The 16,599-nt window shown below is 38.9% G+C and overlaps 1 protein-coding gene across 1 annotated transcript in view; it reads right to left on the minus strand.

Moving 5' to 3' along the window:
- Positions 1–1,573: 1,573 nt before the first annotated feature.
- egfra (epidermal growth factor receptor a (erythroblastic leukemia viral (v-erb-b) oncogene homolog, avian)) overlaps positions 1,574–16,599 on the minus strand; it is a 41,070-nt gene continuing 26,044 nt past the window's right edge. Inside the window, exons 14-28 of the mRNA XM_054624123.1 lie at positions 16,301–16,391; positions 15,477–15,634; positions 14,577–14,615; positions 14,268–14,412; positions 13,852–13,974; positions 12,455–12,553; positions 11,102–11,287; positions 10,543–10,698; positions 9,130–9,205; positions 7,906–8,052; positions 7,644–7,741; positions 7,362–7,529; positions 5,107–5,154; positions 4,919–5,012; positions 1,574–3,828 (exon numbers count right to left, since the gene is read on the minus strand). Coding sequence (XP_054480098.1) covers positions 3,485–3,828; positions 4,919–5,012; positions 5,107–5,154; positions 7,362–7,529; positions 7,644–7,741; positions 7,906–8,052; positions 9,130–9,205; positions 10,543–10,698; positions 11,102–11,287; positions 12,455–12,553; positions 13,852–13,974; positions 14,268–14,412; positions 14,577–14,615; positions 15,477–15,634; positions 16,301–16,391 — 1,972 coding nt within the window. The 3' untranslated portion in view covers positions 1,574–3,484. The remainder of the gene's footprint in view (positions 3,829–4,918; positions 5,013–5,106; positions 5,155–7,361; positions 7,530–7,643; positions 7,742–7,905; positions 8,053–9,129; positions 9,206–10,542; positions 10,699–11,101; positions 11,288–12,454; positions 12,554–13,851; positions 13,975–14,267; positions 14,413–14,576; positions 14,616–15,476; positions 15,635–16,300; positions 16,392–16,599) is intronic.

The following is a 16,599-nucleotide window of genomic DNA, read 5'->3' on the forward strand; positions in this document are numbered from 1 at the left end:
CATCATTTATAAAAAAAAATGTCAGGCACCAGACAAGGTAACACGTATTATAGACTTTAAAAAAATGTCATAAAAGAAGTAAATGACAACTTTTAAAAAAAAGTAAAAAAATACCAAAAAGAAAAATCTAACAAGAAACCTTTTAAGATTAGTCCATTAGGGAATACTATAAGGAAGTAGTGTATAGTTAGCTTTAAATGTATGCATATTTGACTGTTCTTAAATTGAATATGGCAGTTTATGTCATTCCATGACACCAGTAAATGGAAACTTTTAAAATGTAATCTTTAATGACTTAAGTTTGTTCAACTGCCTCTTGTGTTATGACTATAAACATACCCCTCCTTCCTGAAATAAAGGGAAAACTAGCTGTGAGCAATTCATGTAATATCCTTTACATCATGTTTAACTGAATATATTAACGATAATATTGAACACCAAAGTTAGAACAATTGTTCTTGTTTTGTTTCACCATGGAATTTTCTTAATGCAGAATATTTATTAAAATATATGAAAATATTTATATTAATTATAATAATAATGATGGAAAAATAACATATTTACAAATCTAAATATGCTTATTTAAAACCCTTAGTCTTTTTCTCATTAATGAAATCAAACAGTACATTGACACAAGGTCTCGATTGGTGTGTGCTCTTTTTTATGTGAAACTTCCTCCTGGTCTCTGTTGTTAATGATTTGTTCCTCTAAAATTTGGGAAATTGTCAATCCAAACTGATTAAAGCAATGCCAAACAGTGCTGATTAAACAGATTATCTGACTTTAAACTGACAGTTCCTTGTGTTGAATTGTAAATAATAAGTAACTATGGATGTTTCTTCCCCCCTTACTTTGATTGTTGCTCATTTAGTTACACATACTTTATGTCATTGAGACATGCTTGAAACAAAGTTTTCATGTGCTTTAAATCTTAATTTAGGAATATTTCATACAAATGTTATGATTTCTAACCTTACAACATTTAACATGTATGACCTATGCTTAAATATAACAGTTTGTAATATAATCTGTAAAATCTGCAATCCTACATAAACTTAATATATACTAACTCTGTTTTAAATGAAATGCATCTTTTACGGTCAAAATCTGCTGTGTTGGCAGTTCATCGAGCGTGCAGCTCATTATAATTGGAGAGTTTAATCTAATATTTTCCCCTCGGGTTAATATTTTAATTAAACTACGTTTTTTTTTATGTCCTGAACACAGCGGACAGCACCATATCTGGCCCTGGTGTTTAAGAAAACCATTGTTCATTTAAATGAATCACTCAGTTTCCTGTTAGTTTTTCATGTAGAACAGGGCCCTTATATACAAATTAAACTCCCAAGTTAGCTTTTAAACTGAATAATTAGCAATGAAAGGGCAGATTTAGGACAATAAACAACATCAGCAACACACATCACTTTTGATCAACAAAATAAAAAAAACTACTGTTTTATTCTTTGTATTCAATGAGTTTTTGTCCCAGAAGCTCTATCAAGCTCTTTTATCTCGTCAGTGGTGGTTTCATGTCATATCATTGGTGCTCACACTGACACAGAGTGGAAGCTGCTCTCCTTCAGCTGATTATCTGCTAAATACATTTCATCAAAGTGTTACTTGAAGTTCTGCAGGCATCAAGATAAAACGACTGAGTAGATAAGTGAATCACTGGACTCCCAGTCTTTCCTGTGTCTCGCTCCTCACTTGTTAAAGCTGTCGGGGGGAAAACAAACACTGTATTTCCATAGAAAACAAAATGTTTATTCAAGTTCACTTTTGAATTAATTAATCACAATTTAGGAATAAGTGCATATTCACGTATGATGTGACAAAACTGTGTATGGAGTATAAATTATAGGTGACTATTTTTAGGGTATATTACAGTATAATCACTGTTTTCTGTACATGTACCTGTGTAAAATCTGCAAAAGTAGGCTTTCAGGTTGCTACAATAGTATATTCCTTTAAAACTAGGAATAATATTTGCAAAGTGTAATGCTCTTGCAAGACAAGACTGTAAAGCTAGGAGCAGATTCATAGATATGTTGTCAACACCCTGTGTTAAACAACTGTTAACTGTTTAACATTTTTGTTAAAAAAAACAAAAAACAGACAAGGAAAAGTCTCCAGGTAATAATATATATACATTAGACCACAAACGTCAGAAACATTCTTTGTTTCAAATAATCTGTAAAAACAACTCATGTTTACAGGGAAACACTTCTTCTAATCTAAAAATTCAAACAAGTCACTCTTATGACCTAAGACAGTTCTACCAGAAATTTTCAAACAAGTGAAAAAAAACAACATAAAATCTGTTTTGCTGCACAAGTAAAAACTTAAAGCTGCAAGTCAAAAAATACTTACCGTGGGAAATAATCCGTGAGAGTACCAGAATATACTTCCTGGATGCACAAACTAATGTGCCACAGTGATTTAAAGCTATCTTTGTGGGTCGACACAAATATGCTTCATGCTACAGGAGTGCTGCAGGTTTTCAACTGCAAAACTACGCAGTGTGAATACGACCACCACCACATGTTTACCATCACATTCTTTACATAGTTAGAGGGATATCACACATCAGGGGACACAGGAAACTCTTACTCTCTTGTTTCTATCCAAGAGAGAGAGTAACCCGTTTGTAATACATACAGAACGGTCTTAGAGCATAAAAGTGAAATATTTAAACAATACAATTCTCCAGTATTCCCATTTAAACTGACTGTGCATTCTGTACATGGCAACATTTTCTTTCCTCGTTGACTCATCTTTCAGGATGAGTGTCGTCCGGCCCCCTGAAGGACCCCAAACAGTCGAGCAAGCATTTTACTCTTTAAAAACTCCCCTTAATCGACCTGACTAACCCACAGGGACATTCAACCGCTACGTGTTGTCAACCCTTTGAATTCCAACATGTCAATACTGTTGAACGATTGTGTATCTAACTTGTAACACAAGTACCTTAGGTGGCGTTTTGGGTTGAGCTGCAAAGTTATAATCTTTGCCGTTTAGAGCTCCTGCCTCCTAAAAATGGAGGCAGTTAAACCTTTTTTTAATGGAGGCGTTTCGACACATTTGGATGACATACAGCATCACATACAACCTGTAGAGAGATTTTCAGAAGAGATTTTCACTTTCTGACGGGGGTTACGACGTACGGACAGAGCGCATCTGGTTACAGCGACTCTCAGGTCAACTGAGTCTTCTTCCGTCCAGCTTTGATCAAGAAAAAGTCATTTGTAGTTTGGTGGTTAAAAAAAAAACAGTATTTGGAATGAGAGGGGGTTTTTGTGTGACAGTTATGCCTGCATGCAAACAACACGGAAAGCTCGCACAAAGTGTCACTTGACTCCGTAAGACATGTAGAATTATTGATGGTACCACTTAGCTATGCCTTCCCAGCCGATAGATACATCAATGCCCCTTATTAATGGAACAGGAAACGGTCTCTTATGTATTGTCTGTATCCACTTGGTCCTCAGTCTGGACCCAGGTACTCTACGTTTTCAGCCGCCGGGATGTGTCCGTTGGTGTGGGTCTTAAAGGTGGGGGTGAAATCCTGTTGGTAATCAGGGTTGTCTATGCTATTCTGGGGCTGGTATTTCTGAATGCTGTGGACTGTGCCGTTGGAGGTGAGCGGGAGGATGGCGGGGGCCGGGAGCTCGTTGAGGTACTCGGGTCCGTTGGTCCCGTTTTTAAAGCAGTTCAGGTACTCGCTCTCTGTGTCGTCTGAAGAAATGGTGGGCAGGATGGTGCGAGGTGGACCCGGGTGCTGGTAGATGGGATTCATCACATCTGAAACTCCGTTCTGGTTCATGTAGTCTGTAAGAAAAGAGACTGACATTAGCAAGGACACTAGATGGTTCCTCATTAAGTGTATACACATCTTAAATAGAAACTAGCAGGTCATTTATAAAACTGAACAGAACATAATGGTGGCATGTTTCGGCCCATTAACTGCAAACCATTACATCACTGTGCTACTGATCACTTCCAACCTTCCAGGCTGCCACTATTTTGGAGTTAAAGGGCCAGTCTACTAATTTTCCACATAAAGGTCAGTTTATTAATTGTACTCCTCAGTCTGTCATGACATTTAAACAATATATTCTGTTTAACAAACTGGGGGCATGGAGTTTAAAAGGAGTAGATGTTTATAAAGTGATATTAAGACACATTATGGGAAATGTAGAAACCAGTGTTTCTGGAAATTCATCTTTACTAAGGCTTAAAATTCAGGATATCTCGGCCTCTTTGCTGCAGCGATTTTGACCAATCTTCTATAAATGTATGAAAGGGCAATTCCAAAACAGTAGTGTAACAATTTAATGGTAGCAGGCAGTGAAAATCATCGTACAGACGTAAATCTTGCTTCAGACAACCAGACAATCGCGTGCCTTTCATTTGATTTACTTTTTGAAGTTAGTTACATCACCATGAAGAGGCAATACCGTTGTGAGCAGCATCTGTTCTGTAAAACCTTCCCCAATGGTGCACTCAAGTAAGTTATTTGCAGTTAAAAAGCTATGCTATGAGCTACGATTTCAAAAGGATTAAAATCAAACAATAAGTAAATCCTGTTTCTATGAAAAGGAGAATGAGGCTCTAGAGGTTTATGAAAACACCTGTATGGTGTTAAAAGATCGAATTAAGGACTCCAGGACTAAAGATGTATGCACTAATTGGTCCAATAAAACCAATGGAACAGAGACTACACCAAATGGTAAATGGCATATGTTCTTCAGCTGTGGCAGGCAGCATTGCAATAAAAAAGCAATTTGCTTCTTGTGCACTAGATGGCCCTCTTTCTCACTGAATAAAACAGGGACAAGGGGAGAGCTCTACTGCGATTCACTTGAATGACATGAAAAAGCAGATCAGCTGAGGGGTTTTGAAGTTGCAGGATACTTGCCTGGAGATGGCAGGAAGGCATCGTCTAAAAGTTTGTCTGTGGGGTCAGGAATGTATCGGAGGACAATGCTTCCATCTCTGCTTGGATACCCATTCTGCAACAGAGGACAGAGGTTCTTTTATAGAGCTGTGGCACATAATACAAAAATAATTTAAAAGTGCAATTTAAAAGGATTTATTCCCGCTTACCAATAAGCCATTTCTGCTGTGGCACCTTCCAATGCTGCTGTTTAGGCTCTGCAAAACAGGTGATATAAACATGAGTTAATGTCTGAATGCAGAGGAGGAAATTGTGTTTTATGGATCTATAACACTGTATAGCATTTCCATCTGCCTTGGTTATCCATAAATTAGACATTAAGGGATAAAAGGTTTAAAATGTAACTAAACAGGTAGTTTCAGAGCAATGCACAACACAAAGATGGTCCGCAGTGCGCAATGTTTTTAGGCAAATACTTTGTTATCTTTTACTTTCATAGTATTCTTACTTCCTTCTTTTATTCATAGCATTTTTGAAGTGCGTTTCTTACGGTCACTGTGCTTTATTTCAACGCCTCTTAGGGGACAATAAGTTCCCGTTGAATAGTGATAGTAATGTGTTTTTACTGCACCAGAGGAACCAGAGCTGTCATCTCAGCACAAGCTGATGAGGATCGAAATAAACGAGCAGATTCATATTCATTCAGGCAATCTGACAAGCTTTGTTGTGTCCGTCAAATTCTCTGGTCAAAGGACTGTGAACGGTGTTAAAACCATGGAAACCGAGCGAGTAAAGAGAACCGAGTGACAGCTGTGGCAAAGCAATTACTATCAACACGAAAAGGAAATTAAACACGCTGAAGGAGCGACCATCTGTAAAAAAAGAAAATTCTGGACTCATAGTGAGACATGCTCCAACAGTGATATTAAAAAAGCAGGCTTATGCTGAGCTTTTATTGGACAGAGATTTAAAAAAGTTGCCTGCAAAGGTAATTACACTTTGAAGCTTGTATGGGCTAAGCAGGCTGTCAGTGGTCGGAAACGTTCCCAGGTACAAGAGCCAGACCTACGCATGGCCTTCACTGAACCTGGAGAAGAAGAGTTCTCCTCGTTCAGTTCTCATCAATCAAAGGGGCACCTGGGAATAAACGTGGGAGAGGAGATGATGATGAGGACGAGTGGGTAGGGGTCAGGAAGCGGAGAAATAGTCCCACTGGTGACAGTTAAACAGAATGAGGGCAGCTGGGTCCGGCAGGGTTCAGGCCAGGTTAGAGTGTGCGCTTAGAATCAAGTTGGAGCTATAAGTTTAACTCTCCTCACTGTTCGATCATCTGGATTCAGTTTAACCGTCAGCGTTCTGCTTCTTCTCCTTCATGTGAAAGATAATTGCATTCAACAAGGTGAAAAATTACCCCGCGTTTATTTCCATTCTGACGCACAGGGTAATGATTTATGCAGAAATCCCATTTCCCAAAACACAGTTAAAATTGATTCAATTCAATTTTCAAACAGTTGACTGCATGTTGGTAAAGTGTGTACTGCTGGTGTAGTTTCTCAATCAATGAATGCTGCTATGTCTGGGAAATTGCTCCCTTCCTCTAAAGCAGATGGTATTCACCTTTCACTATTTTGATAGAGAAGGTAATTGTGAGTCTGTCTTCTTTAGTAAAAGGTATCTGTGTCTCATTACATGAACAGATTCACTTTCTGTCTGTTGAATCTACAGTATACTGGCTAAATGTGACAATATTCTGGTATTTCCCAGATTTGTGTAAAACACTGATAAGACGTTGATGTGGCCGACCAGCTCAACAGCTGCTATATAAAGGGCGTATCTCTGTCTATCCTGTTATCAAGCACTTTGGTTTGCTTCAGTTTAACTTTTTTGTGTAGTTGAAGGTTTACTGTAAGCGGAGAGTCATACAAAATATATTCTGATGTACTGAAGGATTCCTGTAAACAACACCCCTTGTGGGAGTTCTACATACACTGACCATAATCAGTCTTCTCAGTGAGTGACTCAGAGGCCAGTTGTGTTAATAAATGATTTTAGTCGGTGCCTGATTGTTTGCCTACAGTCATTTCATGACCAAAGAAAAACGCTGCACCTTTTGCCTGGAAAATTCAGCAAAAATGGACCAGTGGTTTGGCAGTACTGGCTTTGTTAAAGTTAGAAATGTTGTCTTTAAATTATAGTACTCGTTTTCTATTTTAAATGCCTGACCACAAAGTGGAAATTATTCTCCCTTATAAGATGTTTTTCTTTAAATATCAGCAGTGGTAGTGATTAAATCACATTTTAGTTTTTTAGTTTTTTCTCTGCCATGAAGAATGCATCATTTTCTCTGCTTTTGCCAAAATCTGAGCTGCCGTACCAAAATATCACCTGAGACAGAGAGGCAGATGGACAGACACACCTGATCCAACACCTTTCATGTGTTTGCTTTTTCTATGAAGTAGCTTACTGTGGAGTGAAGCAGCGGGGTGATGGAGGTGCTCGGGCTGCTGAAGAAGCCACGTTGTGGCACCAGGTACTCGTCCGCATCCACAGTGTCCTCCATGCCATCCCCGCTGACCAGAGTGCGGTACAGTTTAGTGTCTGCGGGACTCGGAAGGTGCATGCGGTCATCGCCCTGTAATAGAAATAAAATGTATCCGGTCATCTTGGTGTGTCTAATAGGTTGCTACAATTACATCATCAAATAAACTGAAGTTTCAAGAGTGTTAGATTTAAAGTAAAATCCCACCTGAATGACCAGATATCGAGAAGGATCCCGAGCCATTTTTGTAAACTCAGCCATTAGTTCCCTGAAACGAGGTCGGCTATCTGCATCAATCATCCAACCTGTACAGACACATCAGCAGATATCATCATGAGACAAGAAGATAAAATCAGACTTTAACATCTGTGGGGAAATGATCAGAACTTAGCTGAAGAAGCAGATGCAAAATGAAAATGTTAAATGAATACGGTTGGGAAAAGCAGAATCTTTCATCCACCAAGCTTACATTTGACCATGATCATGTAGACATCTATGGTACAGATTGGTGGTTGAGGCAATCTCTCCCCTTTCTCCAGGACCGATGCTATTTCACTGGCTGGAATCCCGTCATACGGTTTGGTCCCAAACGTCATCAGCTCCCAAACGGTTACGCCTACAGAGAAGAAGGACAGTTGGTATTTATGTCAGTCTGTTTGAGCTGTCATTCACTTTGTTTTGCTCCCAATAAAAGAGAGGAAACGAGAGTGACAGGAAGTAAGCTTCCCGAATATCACACAGTATCAAAATAGCTATGTTGACAAATTGGCTCTGCCTGCAGGAGTGGGAGTTGGCAGGATGCAACTCTCTGTTGGAGGAACTGAAGAAGGAAAAAAGGGAGGAAAAGAAACCTGTCACTTATGCCAGGGTCTGCTGATGCTTTTGCCATATTGAGCGGAAGGCATGATCAAAACCTTTTGGGAAAAGAACATTTGGAGCTAACCCACACGATAAAGCTGTGCTGTGTGTGAAGGCATCTGTGCATATGTGTGTTCCTGGGGCTGGGAGGACTGTTTATGTGGGCTGTGGCAACAACCTCTTCTGACGTGATACTGTCCATCTGGGACTGCTGGTGTGTAGGTGTGTGTGTGATAAATGTGTCCTTAAAAATCACAGATGCTGGCAAGAAGTTCTCCCTTCTCATTTTCTGTTTTCAGACGTTGACAGATTAACTTGAATTACCACCGCGTGGTTGTATTCCTCCACAAACAAGTCAAGTTACAGTTTACACCCAAAAAGTCATCAGCTTTTAATTTCATCCTATCAGACATTTGTGTGAAATTGTTAGTATTAACATATTCATTCTTGAGTTATTGCCAAATATGTGTTTTGTGAGGTCACAGTGATCTTTGAACACCAAATTCTAATGAGTTCATCCTTTAGTCCAAGTGGATGTTTGTGCCAACGGACGAATGTACAGTCAACCGAAAAACATGATGCCTTGGGCCATGGAGTAGAGGAATAAAATACAAAAATGCCTTTCCTCTCTTTGCCTCACTTGCTGTTAAAACACTTTATTTGAAAATGAATACACATTTGTCCAGTGAGACTGTCACCAAAACTCTGCAGTACAGAAACAGCTGTTTTACATATCTGAAGTTGCACAAGTATTTATCACATTCTGCATCCAGGCAGAGCTCATTACTTACTTAGAGGTTGAGCATGTATTCACAACAGAAAGCACTGGACTTACCATAGCTCCATACGTCACTCTGGTGTGTGTATGTTCTGTTCAGGATTGATTCGAGAGCCATCCATTTAATTGGTACCTGCAGAACAAGAAGTAGTAATGTAATAATCTCCAAATATTGCAGTAACTTCAAAAAATGCAATATACCTGTACATTTACACCTAACTTGATAAAGATGAAACACCTTAATGTGCTTTTGAGAATATCTGGACAATATTCTTGACTGGAACACAAACACAGAAGCACTGTGCTCCATCAGATCATTTTTGCTGGCAAAATATTTACATGCCTGTGTTTGCAGGGTGGTGTTTACTTAAAGGGGGATGAATAGAAGGCTAATAAGCATGTTGAGACAGCGGCCTCATCTGTACACTTGCAAATGGACTCTCAACAGCAATGTCTGTCATTTTTGTACCTTGATATCATCTAGTCAAATCTGTCTTCTTTATTCAAGTACTGTAGTACATCCATATATACAGTATATATGTAACTGTACTGTCACCTAGTGGTGCAGAATTGCAATAATCACACATACAAAATCAACAATCTTAGAAATGTCAACTCATTTTCGGAACAGTTTGCATCACATAAAGCTTAAAAAATGATTTCTGGGATAGTTTCCTGCTGACGGTGGTCGCATACTAAATTGATATCTCTAACTGAGAACTGTCCTGTAATTTTAAATCAACAACACGTCTCAGAATTGAATTTCCGGGAACTCAGACAAATGAAAGAAGTCTCAGCAGTAGCTGGTGTCTATGTTTGAGTTCCAGTTCAGCTTTGTCCAGATGAATTTCAAAGAACTGGTCATCTACCCGTCTGGTGAGGACAAGCAATACAGTCTCTGGACAGAAACTGAACATTGCATTACATTATGAAAGAAAAGAAAGCAAAGATGTAATCAAGTTACAACATTTGAAGCACCAATAAAGAGGAGTTCTACCGTATTATTGGATTTCAGACCAAGGTAAGCAAGATAATGCAAATTTTGGGTCATTATCATATTATGGGAAAAGTATTACAACATTGGGTACTATGCAAATAGTGTATAGGTCACACTGCAAATACAAGTAAAACCAAGCACTACACATTTCTGTGGGAAAAAAGTGCTTTCAGTTTCTTAAAGAAACATTGATAAGAGACTTAACTTATCTGATTTGTTATTTCTCTTCTTTCTGACAGAACTATTAATAATCTCTTACATAAGATACAATCTAGAGCAAAACTAGAAATGCAAAAATATCATCTTTCGTTCATCTACAGGAAGTCATTTGTCTAACAAAGACCACATTTGCAACAAGCTATTAATGAATAAATATGGTTGCTCTTGGGCCTATTTTAGGCCTATTTTCTTATAATCTTATTTTTATAATTTGAATATACTTGTGACAGGTCCTACTTTAATCTTCCACCAACCTTTCCGCCGTCTGCGTGGTACTCTTTCTCATCCGCGTTGAGGAGTTTGGCAAGACCGAAGTCGGTGATCTTGACATGTTGGGGAGTCTTCACCAGGACGTTTCTCGCTGCCAAGTCACGATGTACCAGGTGGCGCTCCTCCAGGTAGTTCATACCCTTTAGTCAAACAAACGATGAAGTACAAGCTGTTACATAAGCGCACTGCTCTTTTTTTTTAACAAACTGTTTGATATCGCATTGAAACATAACTTGATCAGACATGATCAAAGTGCTTTCAAGATAGACTTGACATAATCACACAATAAGTCATGTCATTCAACAGTATTTCTTAACAGTTAAAGACAGGATGTACTGTTCTTTATAGCGCTTGTTAATCAAAACAACTTGAATTGCTCTGCAGAAATACTCAGTTACCTTTTGGTTTTATAATAATGCCACGTAAGACTAAAACACCCATATGGGCTTTGGATAAACTGTGCTGTAATGGTCTATTCAACAGATACTGAGCTTGACTTGCTCTAGCATGTAACTTGATGTCTTCCCAAAGTTTCTCTCTCACCTTTGCTATCTGCACACACCAGTTGAGCAGGTACTGGGAGCCGATATTGTCCTTGTTCTCTCTGACATAGTCCAGCAGGCAGCCGTAGGGCATCAGCTGGGTGACGAGCTGCACAGTGGAGGTCAGGCAGATGCCGAGCAGACGACACACGTGGGGGTGTTCAACGCTGGCCATCACATAAGCCTCCTGCAGTGTGCAGGTAGATATGCAAAAAAGAGTTTTATCATTCAATGTTTTGTATTAATAGGAGCAGTCAGGTGACACAAAAAAAAACCGTATCTAGTGCACGGACAAAAGGAGACATTCGGCATTCACATTGATGGATTGAAGGTGCGAAAATGAAATTGTCTGTTTTAGAAAAACACCTCACTGAAGCAATAGTGGTTGTGGTTTATCCTGGAATCTGATAGCTTAAGAAACATGAGCTTTGTGGAAATATCTGGTGTTTGGTGATAAGTTTCTTAGCAGCAGTCATGCCCAGCCAAGCATATTGCATGTGGATCAGCTGAGTGGAAAATCAGTCGTCATAACAAAAAAAAATTAAAGAAATAAACATGAGGATAATCTGCACCAGCGACCAACAACAGGCTTCATACAAGGAGATCTGTGCAAACAGCACTTCAAACCTAGCTTTATTTTTAATTGTACCCCAAATATCTTCAACATGACCATTTAAGTATCATCATTGTTCAGTAAAGAACCACTTGATTGTTAGGAGCTCTGTAATTTTGACAGTCTGATGAGGAAGAGTCTTCAAAGCACATTTAAAAAACTAGCCTCTGCCCTTAAGTCATGACGGTCAGAGGATGTGTACGTCCACAACAACCTCCAGATGTGCAGTGACTGAGCAACGCAACCACAAAATCACAGGATCCAAGATGCACACTGCATTTTGAGCAGGCCGCTTTCTCAGAGCGGCTACAGGACTGCATTCCTTTCCAGAACACCTCAGCCTTGGATTACAAACCGACACCCACACACAGCCCTCCATTTCCTAAAGCCCTGTAGGAGGGTCACCGTGTAGAAACATGACCCATGTCTTTTTACAAGGAAAATAAGTAGTCATTAGTTTCAAATAATGTCGCATGTGCTATAAATTACAGGATGCATTACTGTTGAATTGACACATGGGAAGCAATTTGCCAATCACTTTGTGCAACACATTGAGGTTGACTTTTAATCCAGTCAAAATATTGTAATATGTGCATAGAGTTTAAAACTTGTACATGTAATTTCCCATCAGTAGCACACACTTTACTAAAGAAGTCTGGGAAATAACATTTTAGATGAATGTTTTTTTCCCTGTTCTGACAGTAAGCTTCAAAAAGGTATCACATAAATCATTAAACCTACGTCCAAGATCTCTTTGTTTGCTTTTGGTGATGTGGCCTCTCTCAAAACTTTGATGGCCACTGGGATCTTCACATCCTCTCCCTCTGGAACCCACAGGCCCTGTATGGACACAAGTGAGTTATTTTACATGCTTTAATTACAGCTGAATCATCAAGTGAACACAAGTGCATGCATACAAATGTACAGTACAATTACAAATGCTGATGTGTATGTACTGCAACACTTTGTCTTCTACTATATTTGTGAGGACCCTAAGCCCCCCCTTAACCCAGGGGTGGAAAATAGCATAAAGTACATTTACTGAAGTACTGGGCTTAAGTACAATTTTGAGGTACTTGTACTTCCATTTACGCTGCTTTCATACTACATTGCAGAGGATAATATTATACTTTTCATTTGATTTGATTGCTTTGTTTAACACACAAAACATATGGCCAGTTGTTATCTATGACCAATCATCATGGATTAAACTACTCTACAGTAAATATAGCAGTCAAATAATCTCCATCTCAAGCCACTAAAATGTTAAAATGATGATAATACCATAATGCATTAGTAATAAACATAATCAAATAATATAATTGACTTTAATATAATGAATACTTCTACTTTACTTAGAGTGCATTTTGCTGCTACTTAATATACTTAATATCATGATGAATGCAAGATGAATGCAAGACCTTTACTTGTAATGGAGTATTTTTATAGCGGATATTGGTAGTTGGGACTACAAAATATCTTTCTAACTATAGATGTCAAAACTTCTTTCACCACTGACTTAACCTAACCCCCAAACCTTACCCTAACCGTTACTTATGTGTTTTCGTTCAACCATAATCCTATAACCAAGCCTTAACCCTCAAATAGTCCTTTGAAAAGATGCCCTTACTTTCAAAAAATGTCCTAACTGTCAAGGTCTGAGACTGAAATTGGTCCTCACAAAGATATAAATTCAAAAGCACACATGCACACTTGTTTTTGTTCCAAGTGAGAAGATGGCATTGACTTACATTCTCTCTCTGGAGATAACGTTAGCCTAAAAGAAACCCTATAATAAAGGCCTAACTTTGTATAGATCAGCTTTTTGTCCCCTCAAGTCCCCACTGTGTAAACACGTATCCCCACAATGATATTAATACAAGTATATAGATACACACATACACACAGCACTGAAAGTGAGAGTGGAGTCACTCATGCATGATCTGGGAAGTTAAAAATGTGTCTTTTAATTGAAAAATTGACAACAGATGTAGATGAGCGAAAAACCCTGACGGGTGTTGGTTACGTAACCTTGGCACACGGTGTTCTCCTGAGCTCCAGCTTCAATAAAGATCAGCGCTGGAGTGGAATTTTGACGGCGTATTGTTTTGAGACACAAACGTGAAGCTTGTTATTACCTTGTACACTGTCCCAAAAGCTCCTGATCCCAGCACTTTGATTTTCTTAAATTCGGGTTCCTTCAGAATCCGCAGCAGAGCCTGGTTTGGTGCTTCTCCACTTGGAGTCAAAGGTTCAACCAACTGAAAAAGAAGTAATGAAAATCTTTAAAAACTTTCGCACCAGCTGCGGTGATTCTTTTTAAATGTACTGTAGGTGCAACAATATTCAAAAGAAATCACACAAAAAAAATCTAATATTATAAACATAATATGAAATTGATGCATGTACTTTCCCTTTCAAGCAATAGAAGTCAAGTAAAAATGACTGTCTCTGCATAAAGCAGGCTTGTATCTCTGTAAATTATCATAAACAGACAAAAAGAAAAACTCCTCTCAACATCTGGAGGTGTCCAGACTCAGTCCGCTCATCTAACCTCTTTCTCTTGGAGAAGTCTGCGCATGGTTCTCTTCCTCTTGATGTGGCGTCGGCGTAGCAACACAAACACAGACAGGCCTGCAATAAGAACAGCCAGCAGACCACCAACTACACCAGCCGAAATCATGGAAAGGCCAGAAGAGCTGAAAGACAGGGGGAGCTAATTTAAGAAACGCAGATACAGAAAACAGAGCACACATAAATGCAATAAACAAGGAGAGATGAGATTACAACGTCAAACTTAGACAAAGTCTGCATGCCAGAGTATACTTTAGCATCAGTGATTAGTGTAACTGTATTTACTCACCTTTTACTCTGGCAGCCTTCCAGACCAGCCCCCCTGCACCTGTAAAGAAGTAAATGCAAAGAATCTGGTGAAACCATACCATCATTTTTATTTCACACTGCATTCATCATAAATCCATTTTTCTCCATGAAGCTAAAACAAGCAATCGGGGAAAAGGCTTTGCAATCAGCGTCCATCATAAAATCAGTCGCTGTCGCCACATTTCTATGTTTCCTATTTCATTTCAACGCGTGAGTGCAAAAACAATGAGAACATAATTCCTTCCAGCAAAAGCATCCAAGTTCTCTGCAATTTCCTACAAATCTACAAGCGTAAATACTTTAAATGCATCAATCACTGGGGTCCACCGGGATCTGTTTCATTCTATGAAGTCCAATGAAATATGAAAGAGGTGTGGAAATACTTAACCATATTTCACGTCATAAAAGTTGTACAATAAGTACTATTAAGAACAAGAAGGACGTTCTGGTATCCCTGGACCACAGTAAGCATCACTATACCAACCAGCCACCATAGTCCATCAACGTGAACATTAAGTCTGCTTTCATTTCTGTCAGTTCATTTTGTTTGTGCAGACCTCGATCTGTTTAATTCTGAAATGAATGGAAACCAATAATAAGCAATAATAAACTATATTTATCATTAATAAACAATTCTCTTGTATATTCCTTTAATCTTACACTGCAACATTCTCCCTAACTTCTCAGATTTCCTCAAAATCTCTCTCTCTCTCTCTCTCTCTCTCTCTCTCTCTCTCTCTGTCCAGTCTTTGCCAACAGAGCCACAGCTGACCCTTCGGGCTTGTATTAAGTAACTGCATCAACATTACGACAGACAAATGTTTTTTCAACAGAGAGACGTACAGTGCCAGTTCTCAGGTCAGCTGTACAATGCACTTACCCTTGAGTGCAGTTTTTGTGGCACAGCTTGCACACTTTCATCTTGTCTGCGTATTTCCACACCAGCATGTCGTCCTCCCCTGGCACACCTTGTGGACACCGAGCCACACAGAACAGGCCGTCTTGGAAGTTGGCACACTTAGTACAGTTACCAGAACCCTGAAAGAAAAACAAAAAACTCATGATATTTACAACTCTCTTGAGAGCAGTAATAAATATTATGTAAACGACTCTGTCCCATAGTAATAAATCAAGCTGTGTCGGTCTTCCTCATTAAGATGTAAATGTTTGGCAATAAAAAACCCACCCAGAAGTGTTAGGTGGTTTAGTTTAGGCCAGTACATCTCTGTACACTGAGACACTTATTGCAATTAAGTTATGGAATGTAATGCTTTCGTTGACACTGTCTACTTGTCTTGACAATAATAATATTCCACTGTGAATTCCCCAGTTAGTTACTGTGCTTTTAACAGCTCCGAGAAGGTTCTGGGACTTGTTGTTTTCAGTCAAAGACGAGATTATGAGCATTTAAAAGTAGACTGTGGGCCAACTAGATCAAACAGCCACACCCCTCATCCAAACACAACATGCCTTGTGGCTACACTGATTATGGTCTAATAAGGCTTCTGTTGATGGAGAAATTGGTAACACTTCTGCAACAGATTTAATGCTGCGTAGTTGTTCATGGGTGGTGCTCTTTGATTCTACAAAAACATGACACATATTGATGACATTTAAGATTAATAAATATTGTCCACAAAGCTTTTTAAGGTGTTTTTTTTTCCTATTTTTGAATGCAATAATAGTTTGGTGTGACACACATACAGGTGCATTGCAGGTTGCGGTCCCATTCATGCGTCGACACTCGGGGTGACACTTCACGCAGGTTTTATTCACGACAGTCTCCCGCGGCTCTCTGCAAAAAACAACAACAAAGTTGACAGACTGTCGCCGGTGGCGCGCCTCATTTCAAACAGTTACGTGTGAAGAGAAATTCTTGATCCCTTTTTTGAGGGCACAAGTTAAATTGTAAGCATGTCGGGATTCAATGTTTGACAGAAATCTGCAAAGATAAACAGATGTGAGTGAATGTGCCAATTCAGCTACAATGTTTGTCTTATATC

This window comes from Anoplopoma fimbria, chromosome 3 (assembly GCF_027596085.1).
Source record: "Anoplopoma fimbria isolate UVic2021 breed Golden Eagle Sablefish chromosome 3, Afim_UVic_2022, whole genome shotgun sequence".
Taxonomy (NCBI): domain Eukaryota; kingdom Metazoa; phylum Chordata; class Actinopteri; order Perciformes; family Anoplopomatidae; genus Anoplopoma; species Anoplopoma fimbria.